This window comes from Ornithorhynchus anatinus, chromosome X1 (genome assembly GCF_004115215.2).
Source record: "Ornithorhynchus anatinus isolate Pmale09 chromosome X1, mOrnAna1.pri.v4, whole genome shotgun sequence".
NCBI classification, from domain to species: domain Eukaryota; kingdom Metazoa; phylum Chordata; class Mammalia; order Monotremata; family Ornithorhynchidae; genus Ornithorhynchus; species Ornithorhynchus anatinus.
In genome coordinates, this window is record NC_041749.1 from 75,545,660 (window position 1) to 75,556,334 (window position 10,675).

The 10,675-nt window shown below is 38.8% G+C and overlaps 1 protein-coding gene across 3 annotated transcripts in view; it reads left to right on the top strand.

Moving 5' to 3' along the window:
* BICD2 (BICD cargo adaptor 2) overlaps positions 1-10,390 on the top strand; it is a 158,916-nt gene extending 148,526 nt beyond the window's left edge. Inside the window, exons 7-8 of one of the 3 annotated variants that reach the window (XM_029050470.2) lie at positions 4,854-5,064; positions 8,279-10,390. In XM_029050470.2, the coding sequence (XP_028906303.1) occupies positions 4,854-5,064; positions 8,279-8,284 (217 nt within the window). In that variant the 3' untranslated portion in view covers positions 8,285-10,390. Of the gene's footprint in view, positions 1-4,853 lie in introns of all 3 variants that reach the window. The other 2 variants (XM_029050471.2, XM_029050469.2) reach the window with 2 other exon arrangements.
* The last annotated feature ends 285 nt before the right edge of the window (positions 10,391-10,675 follow it).

Sequence of the window (10,675 nt, forward strand, 5' to 3'; positions counted from 1 at the left end):
TTGTCATAGGTAGAGTGAGTTAGGATCATTCACATCAAAAATCTTACATTTAAGGGCCATAATGCTAAATTAAGTCTGTATTTATAGGTGTATGAAAACTTACTTATGTGTGCATTTTATAGAATTCTTCAGGTGTGTTCATTGTGCTCAGCTAATTTAGCATAAAAGCTCTTTGGGAAAAAAAAAGTCATGTTTGTGTTCCAAATTTCTATTACCACACATTAAATGCAGTACTTGGAAAGAAAAATTCTGTCTTGTGAACACACCAAGAAAATATTTTATTCATACAAATCAGAAATTGCAAATACCTTGAATTGACTGTAAAGGAAGCTAAAATATTCAGTTTTGTAGTTGATTACTTGACAGTGAAGGAATGCAGTATAAGGCCACCCAATCTCCGAGAGTTGGGAAATAAAGGGTTGCATAGCAAAAAATTGAGGATATTGAGTTGAAGGGAGGAGGAAACACTTAAATCATGATATGAATCTGGATAATATTGTAACCCTATTTAGCCTGTCTCTTGCTTAAATTTTGTTTAAAGGATGGTAAGGATGACACTGCTCAGATGATGGGGAATTACAAATCCCACCTAACATGCTAAAGGACAATTGGAAGAGAATGGATTCCTCGAGAAGAAGAGTCAAACATTCATCTTCTCACCAGTCTTTTTTTTCCTCTTTTTTTTCCAATGTTAGACATTTGCCTGTTTAAAAGAGTACTCCGTTGTTATTTATTGGCAGGTGTTGCTTGAGACAACTAAATACTAGCAAGTCGTTTAGATTTTTGATTACTTAGTGGCATTGCCAGTTGCCGATTTTTCAGTTCCTATTGCTTTCTCTCTGGCCTGAGAATCAGAAGCCCTCACAGTTTGCTAAAATATGTTGAGTAGTTTGTCTTGTCCTAACGTGACTTAAAAAGTACTGCAATATTAATACTGTAGCTTGAAAATTACAATTTCTTAGAGAGGTTCCTTCTGCCAAATATTTATTGTCTTCCAGGTTAATCAAACACAACTCAAGATCCTATAAAGGTGTTTGAACTCCAAACCCAATGAGGTAGATTATTCCCCTTTAGACTAGGTGCTTAGGTTTCCTGTATGTTTCAAGCAGTTCTGGCAGGCCTACCTAATGACTGTGTTTGTGTGGAGTAGTGTATTTTCGGAAAGGAATCTCCCAGTATAAAATTCTGATTTGGCCTGGCATTTACTCTGGGTGAAGCTGACGCCAAGCATCAAGCAAACATTAGCTGGAGCTATGTGCCACTTGCCCTAATGTTCACCCAGGGAACTTTATCCCAGCAAGTCTGACCTGTTGCGTTAGCAGTTTGAATTTGAGATTTCCATCCCTTGAACCCTGTCCCTCACTTCACTGCTGTCTTCAGTGGCCCCAAGGAAACCCCCTTTTAAATTATAAGCTCCTTGAGAGCAGAGATAATAGGAGTAGTTAAGCACTTACTCTATGCCAAACACTGTACTAAGCACTCGAGTAGAATAAGGATCAACAGTTTGAACACAGTTCCTGTCCCACATTGGGGACAGCACAGTCTCAGGGGGAAGGGAGAGCAGATATTTCATCCCCATTTTACAGATGAGGGAACTGAGGTACAGGAAGGTGAAGTGACTTGACCAAGGTCACACAGCAGGCAAGCGGCCGAGCTGGGATTTGAACCCAGGCCCTCTGAATCACAGGCCTATGCTCCTTCCACTAGGTCATGATTCTGTTGAACTTTCCCAAGTTTTAGTCCAGTGTTCTTCACATAGTAGGTGCTCAATAAATTCTTTTGGCTGACTGATAAAAGTCCACCGTGTCCAGATAGGTGCCATACTGTCAGCATTCTAAAGTGGATTCTCAGGCCAATTGGGTGGTTTCCTTTGAGGCTGTAATGTTTAAACGATCCAATCCAAATGCCTTTCAGTCCTTCTGGGTTCAATTGTCATGAAAACTACTTCTAGCAATTCTCTTGTTCACCTGCTAAAGAGACACATATCATTAAGATAATTGCGGAGTCTACCTTTAAAAAAAACAAAACTGGTTTGGCCCATCCAGACTTGGCCATTGAATACATTTCTAGGGAAAGAGAGGTATTCTCACCCTACATTTCAGAGCACATTGATGTTTGTTTCTCTGGGAAAGTTTCAAAAGAAAACTGAGTCAGAGTGTGAAACTCCACACTGTTTCATCTGAATGAAGCTTCATACAAATCCAGTTTTTATCCCACCAAACCTCAAGCTTGCTTTTTTTTCCTTTCCCAAAAATCTGTTTTATTCAAGTGCCTGAAGGCTCTGAGGACCCAGTGAATGAAGGAAACTGCCCAATTTCTCAGAGTCTTTGAGATTTTACTGTGTAGAATGAGACTTGGAACAAAACTCAGTGGTTCTGCAATGTGATGTGTGAGCTAAAACTTTGAAAGTGTGTTGTCATTCATGCAAACTCAATTTACAGAACTGAACAAGGTGATCAGATTCAGATTTTCAGAAGTTTAAAGTGGGAGGGGGAGAGTGTCGTCCAAAAGGCTGGAAAATAAGGTGGACAGCAACAGTTTGAGGAAAGGACATAAACATCCCTTGCAACAGAAGTAGCGTGGCCTAGTGGAAAGAGCATGGGCTTGGGAGTCGGAAGACCTAGGTTCTAATCCTGGTTTGGCAGTTGCCTGCTGGGTGACATTGGGCAAGTCCCTTAACTTCTGTGCCTCAGTTTCCTCAACTGTAAAATGAGCATTAAATACCTGTTCCTGCTCCTACTAAGACTGTGAGCCCCATGTAGGGCAGAGACTGAGTCCAACCTAATTAACTTGTATCTATCCAGCACTTAGAACAGTGCTCGAAATACAGAGAAAGCACTTAATGAATGTCATAATAATAACAATAGCCATAGCCAAAGTGTGGTGGTATGGCAGCAGCAGTAGTAGCTGAAAAGGAAGACAAGACGGTCAGGCAGCCTCTACTGCACTTCACTCCCCTGCCACTCTCCCACTGTCTGCCCTAAAGTGGAACTCAACGGCCTCCACACCCATTGATATGGGACCAATCCAGGAATGTGGAACTTTTCCTCCTATTGTGGGGAGGTTGGTCACTTAAACGAGAAGCAGCATGGCCTAATGGATAGAGTGCGGGCCTGGGAATCAGAAGGACCTGGCTTCTAATCCCGGATCTACCATTTGCCTACTGAGTGGTCTTGGGCAAGTCACTTCACTTCTCTATACCTCAGTTCCCTCAGCTGTAAAATGGGGATTAAGACTGTGAGTTCCGTGGGGGACAGGGACTGTGTGCAACCCGATTTGCTTGGATCTACCCCCTGCGTTTAGAACAGTGCCTGCCACATAGCACTTAACAAATGCCACAATTATTATTATTATTATCATCCCTGATGACCTTGTATCTACCCCAGCGCTTAGGACAGTGCTTGGCACAAAGTAAAGCGCTTAACAAATACCAACATTATTATTATACTGAACACAGCCCTATTGAATTAGACCAGATGGAAATAGGGCATATTCAATCCTCTAATAAGACTTTTATTCATTCAATTTTATTTATTGAGTGCTTACTGTATGCAAAGCACTGTACTAAAAGCTTGGCAGAGTATAACAACAAGCAGATACATTCCTACCCACAACGAGCTCATGGTCTAGAGGGGGAAGAGCCTCGTTTAAAAATTTCTTAGGAAGGCATCTCAAGCAACAGTATCCTTTGGAAGCTTTCTGAAAGGGGATTGTATTTCTTGAAAGAATTAATTTAAGAATCTAAATGCATTTCATAATGAAAACTGACACTTGAATGTAGATTTCGTGTCCCACTTTGATTCGGAGTTAAGCAGGGACTTTGTATCCTGATTAGCTTCTTCATTTGATCATTGTCAGTGAACAAGCGAATTAACCTCTCATTTTATTGGTGTTTAGGTTTGAATTGTTGTAGTATTCTAACTTTTAAAATGTGGAAATAGTAGCTTGTTTAGAACATGTAAACACACCACTCCTTATTTTGTTTGCGTAGTGCAACCCCACCCACCCTTGAGGCACTTAAATGAGAATCCTGTGGTGTATTCTGCAGCCTCAACCCCCTTCCAGTTTTGTGACAACATTCACTGTATTTAACAAATCAAAATAGCTCATAAATCACTTATGCCTGAGCTGCCCTAAAGGCAGTAAAAATTGTTTTAAGTGGTTAGTGTAAACTCTTAGAAATTTAACTATTCCCAAAGACATGATAAACCCCCACTCTCCAGACAACAAAGGAGGATTATAAACTCACAGCATAAGAGCATTTTGCAATTGTGTAAACAAAGCTAGAGCTGATTACAATGCCCCTTTTTTTCTAAAGCAAAGTTACAGTGTTAGAGTGTTTAAGTGTTTTGTTTTGTTTTTAATGCACCTCTAGGCTTTTTCCTTTAACCAAACGTTTCAGGCCTGCCTTTGTAGCCCTCCCTCTAGTGGAAAAGAGTAGGATAATTGATTTTTCCAGAGCATTGGAAGGATTCATATACAGCCTTAACTCGGAGAAGCTCAATGATCATTTCAGCCAAAAAATAAAAATGTGTAATAGAGAAGAGAAACTCCAATTTTAAGCGGTAGGACAAACATTTGCTGTGTCTCATGGTGATTGAGGGAAGCTGTCGGCAGAACTGGAGCCAAGTTTGTCTGGAAGCCTGCTCCCTTCAACACAAATCCATTACCTGGTGCTGCAACTGTGTGACTATTTACCCTCTGTTCCATGTTGCCTTCCGTTTTGTTCTCCATTCCCTCTCTCCTACCCCTCACCCCCCCAACACACACACACATATACACCTCCATTTGAGAGACTCAAAGGAGTCCCTTGGCAAAGGGGCTTTCTAAAGACGCCTAATATTTTTTTACAGATGCGACGAATATGTCACACAGCTGGATGAAATGCAGCGCCAGCTTGCAGCTGCTGAAGATGAAAAGAAAACCCTAAACAGCTTGCTGCGAATGGCCATCCAGCAGAAACTGGCTCTGACCCAGCGCCTGGAGCATCTGGAGCTCGACCACGAGCAGTCGAAAAGGGTGCGCACAAAATCGGCCTCCAAAGCCAAGACCAGTACCCCTAGTGTAAGTCACATCCGGTCCTGTGCAGACAGGTCAGAGGGGGCTATGCTTAACAACCAGGTGTTTTGCACTGAGAAGTATAAGATCTATTGCGACTAGGGAAGCCTATGAGAAAATTGCATCTAATTTTTGTCCTGCGACTGTCAACTTAAAGCCCCACTATCCATTAACGTGGCAGTGAGTTGACCCGTGCTAGTATATTGTTAAAACCGTGTGATACAAATTGTATTACATGGTCTTAACTGGAACTCAATACATATGTAAAGGGAATGGTTAAGAGTGGAAGGCAGTTGACTGCTTCCACGATGAACATGTATGGTTTTATGTTGATGAGTAAATGTTGAAAGAAGAAAATATGTACTGGATTATATACTACATTTGGTGTTACTAACTGTGGTCAATAGAGCACAAATGGGATCCTCGCTTCCCCAGTCCCTCAGGATTACAGCGTACTTCAAATTAAATTCTGCCTTGTCAGGTAAGAAGGCTAGCCTACAATCACCTTATTACTATGTCGGAGAAGTGGTGAAAGGCAATACTTAAGATGTGTGACATAGAAGACGTGAAATATTTTTAGACCAGGCATCAAAATGCTATTTGCTTGTTGGTGGCCATTTACCTACAAGTGGCAGCCATTTCACCACCGATCAAAGTCCCAAAGCTCTGAAGGCAGGAAGAGAGTCAAACCAAACTCTGCTTCCTCCTCAGCTTCTGTGTGCAGAAAGGATTTTAAATGAAAAAACTTGCACATTCATTTTCTATATTATAAACAATATGCAATATTACCCCCACTGGAATATAGTAAAAATTTGGGTCTAAATTGATATGCAATATTCACCTTAAGCAAGTGATTTAGACTGTGAAAAAGTATTTTGAAATGATCATGATCATCTCGTATAGTTTCTTGCAGCATATTATTCAGGCAAAAAAAGAGTGTAGTTGTTTCTCCACCTAATGTATCTAACTAGAACTCGTATATGAATATGACTATATGCTTAGTATTGTTAAAATCACAATGCAATTTCTTGCAGTTCTCAGTATTACTCTAAATGGAATAGTGTTTCAGAGCTCTGAAATAATCTTTTTCATTTTAACAAAAAAATTGCATTTCTTATGCAAGCATGTGTCACAGGGCTCTACATTATAGGTACCTGAAGTTAGACCAGTTGCTATTGATAATTTACAAAATAGTTTAGCCTAAGTATTAATCTAAAAAAAATTACTATTGGATTATCGTGAGGCCTTTTTAGCCGATTACAATATGATTGAAAGCATAAAAAGTGTACTTCGTAACTGTGCCTACTCAAATGAAAAAGGATATCCCAATTGAAATAATGTTGCTTGGAAAATTGGTAGAGCACAATAAGGCACACTTTTCTTTTTTTTTTTTCTAAAAAAAAGTTTTAAAGTGCCTGGCGTGAAAAATTTTATTTTAATGTATAGCCCTGTACATTTTATACTTTTTGGAAATAATTTTGTATGCTTATAGTGCTACTAAAGGTATTGCAGGACTCCACGGTTTTGTCTGCTAATAGTGCTGATATTTTCTAAAGCCATTCTAATAACCCTGGTTTAGTACTCCTCTTCCCCAGTCCCACTTCTTGTTCATGGTTAGCAGCGTATGCTTCCTATGTAGGCCTCTGCCTTTAAGTAGTCAAGAGACGTGACAACGTTCAGGGTAAAATGGCATGACGAATGGCCTACCTTCTCACAATAGGTCATCCCATGTGGTGCTTTGGCTTCTCAAAGATTTAAAAGCAAAATAGAAAAGATTAAAATCCACTCTACCGAGTCCTATCCCGAAGAAATAAGGAAATTGAAAAGAATCTAGGATTTTAAACTGTAACCAGAATGTTGTATGGCATTCCTTTTGCAGGAACTTTGGAAAGTCACATGGATTTTCCCCAACTGGCTTACCCAAGGGCCAGTGGACAAGAGCAAGTCTAAAAAAATGGCTTTTCAGAAAACAATTTTGGTGAAAAACAGGCCTCGGAGCATCAACGATCCCCTCAGTTATAATTGCATTCTCCTGGATCTGAGCTTTAATATTGCTCTCCAGGAGGTGGTGGTAGTTTTTGTTTTTTTAAACTTTAATGTTCTGACTCTCTAATTCTCTTTTTTGTTGTCTAGCCTCTCCCAAGGCCTTGATTCTCCCCAAAACTCTGTTGCGGATAATAAAACAAGCCTTGGAGGGGGAAGGCATTTTTGTTCAACATATATGCTCCATTAGAAACAGCTAACACTATTGCTTCCACTGTGGTAGGAAGCAGTTAATACCTGTTCTTATTGCTTCCCTGTCTTTGGTGGCAGTGTTGGAACAAAACACTAATGGCAAAAAGTCAAGCTTGAGGGACCAAGGTATCGACAACTTTTTAAGTTCAGTAATTTTAAAAATCGGAAGTTCCGTGTTATCTGACAGGTGATTTTTATCATCAACATGATGACAACACACAGAATGTTTTTGCCTAGGAAGACTAAGCTTAGTAGTGAATTTCCCATTATTTTTAGCCTCTGTGATTTCTTTAAGATAGCACCAAATTGTTCCCTAAGTAGCCAAGCACTTTGATTCACTTGTTTTGCAACTTGGTTCAAAGCAGAGCTGTGCATGACACCTGAGTGTGAAATACCCATCCTATGTGTACTTGTTGCCGAATATAAGTGATATTACAGGGGCTCGAAAAATCGCTTTACTTTTATCTCAAGCATCTATTCTGTTTCAGATCTTAACTCAGATTTCACTTTCACTTTGGGGGACTTAAGCATGAGAAAAATAATTAAGCCATCACCTACCTCTGCAAGCAGGCTCTTCTCTGTTGGATGATTGCTGTTTTCTGCATTGGCCTGCATGATCCACTGACCTGCATGTCTTTGGGGGGCGTTTTCAGCTTCATTGGTAAATTATCTTTTCTACTCACTGGCTGGGCCTCCTTACACTTGGACAGCAAAGCTTTATTCAGTACTTGTAAGAACTCTTCTTCCAGCAAACTGTGACTCTGGGGCACACCTCATCCGCAGCATTGTTGATTTTAAGTGCTTGGAAATCATATTCGAAGGCCCGAAGACTGCTTCTCTTAACCGATGCTGGGTTGTCTCACCTCACCGACTAACCTGCTCTGGAGATCTCTCAGCACGCTCTGTATTAAGTTGTCAAGTCTCTTGTGGAAGAATACATTCATGTTTTTCTAATTTTATTTCATTTTTTTTTCCCATTTTTCAGCTGTAGAGTAGTTCCTGGAGATGGAATTGACCAACAGTGCGCTCTGTTACATTGCAGCTTCCTTCCTTTACCTGTTGTGGTTGTGGTTTAAATAGTGGTAGCCGATTGCACAAATGAATGGAAACCACTGACATTTTCCCAAATGTCCACCTTTTTTGATATGCTACCTGCAATTGTTTTTGACTAACATTTCTCAAGTGATAAACAGAAAAGCTTTACACATTAAGTGCTACTGCAGGAAGAAATCTTACAAGTGCTGGAGAAACCTACTTCCAACAATGATCGACATGTTAGTTTCTGATCTATTAGAAATATTCAAATGGGGGGATTTTCTTAATGCAGATATTCTTTTTTATCTGATTGTTAAACCTGTGCACTTTTGATATTTTGATATTTTACAGTAGCTTCCTTGATTCCTTATGTAGAGAAGTTATATAAGATGCTGTGGTTTGTGCTAATAGTAACTCTTCCATTTTGGGTTCGTACTTGTTGATTTCTACATCAGCATGTTGCAGAGATCTGTATTATTTTGTTTTGCTCTAGACTGTGTTTAGAAGAGAGCTTCAACACAAGCCGGGGAGCTCTGCTAAACTATATATGTGCTGTGCTTCAGCAGCTTTTTTAATTATTAAGATGTCCTGGTTTATGTTTTAAATTACTGATTTTAACTGCCATGGTCATTACAAAATCCAGGGTGTTCAGATTCTGGGATTTTTTTCATATTGTATTATTATTCTTAGGAATAGTTCAATGTAACAAGAAGAAAACTTGACTTTGCTCTGGTTAAAAACAGTAATAGGCACTTGAAAAAATGTTGAATAAGTAGTATTATCTAGAAACTCCAGGATTTCTGGGTTTTAGGAAATTGTGAAGCATGATTGACTAACAGAATTTTCTACAACTGTACCAGTGAAATTCCAAATTGGAATTGTTTCGTTACTTCTTTGTTTGTTGTGCCAAATTATGGTACATTTAGAAAGAAAAATTCTAAAGTTGTCAATTATCGGGTGTTCTATTTCAGCGCCTTTTTGTTATTAATTGTTGCCAGTAGTGCCTTTAATCATTTGAAAGAATCCTAGAATAGTTCAGTCTATTCGGTGAAAAGCAAGGAGCTGGTTTGGACTTTAGCAAAGATGCGGAGCAATAAGTGCAAAGAGAACTCCCCCTTTCGCACATTTTTAATGGGTAGTCTTAATACAGAGTTCTATATACGAGGAATTGTAAAGAATCCTGTTAGTCAATGATACTTCACCATGCAGATGCTTGCAAATTCAGGGGTATTGAAAACACAGTAACAAAAAAAAATAATAAAGAAAACAATGAATAAATACACTTTTGGAACCAAATGGACTTTTATCGAAGAAATAAACAAGATGTATTAACACTTTTGAGGTTGCAGTTTGGAGGATGTATTGGGATATTGATGTTCTGTTAGCTTTGTATGGTGGTGGACACAGTTTAACCATAGTATTGTTTGCAAATGTGAAAACAAGACATTAATATCTTCTCTTGCATGTTGTATCTAATCATTGTAATTTCAGGAAACAGAAACAGAGAAGTGCATCAACAAGCTGGAAGTGTTTGTTGAGGCTAGTGTGAACGATTAAATTGGTACTTCTGAAATATTTTTTTTTTCCCAAAAAAAGTACAAATTGTAATAATATAAGTGAGAAAGAGTTCTGTTTGCTGGAATAAGCATTATTATTCCTAGATGTGGGGACTTTTATATTTTCCTCTTCTGTTGCAGTATTGATTCATAAGAAATATTGTTACATTTAAAAATTACTTCATTTGTATGTGGGTATTTATTTGAAATGATGTCAAAGTACTGTATTATGTTTTATGTGCATTATCTTTAGTGGCGGATTGGTCTTTATTTTATTGTCATATGCATGTACTCTTGCCAAGTAACCTTTACACAGATATGAAAAAGCAAATGTCATTGTTTAAAACGACACATGGAAAGACATAATGGTGTTAAGTTGGTAACTTTAGGCGGTGTAGAGAAATATGTTACTTCCAAATTAAGAAAAAACTGTAGGTAGGAAACAGCCTGCCTGTGTAAAGGTAGTAATTTTGGCAATATCAATAATAAAAAAAATTAAAAACGCAGTTGGTTCTCTGTAGTTGTACTCTTCACTCATGGGTTTTTCTTGCAGAAGCCTATTGAAGCCTAATCTCACTGAAAATTCACTCATTCATTCGATCATATTTATTGAGCACTTACTGTGTGCAGAGCACTGTACTACTAAGCACTTAAAATCTTTCAGCACTCTGAGATAATAGATCGGCTTGTTGTCATGACCCTTCTATAGTTCAATCGTATTTATTGAGCGCTTACTTTGTGTAGAGCACTGTACTAAGCGCTTGGAATGTACCATTCGGCAACAGAAAGAC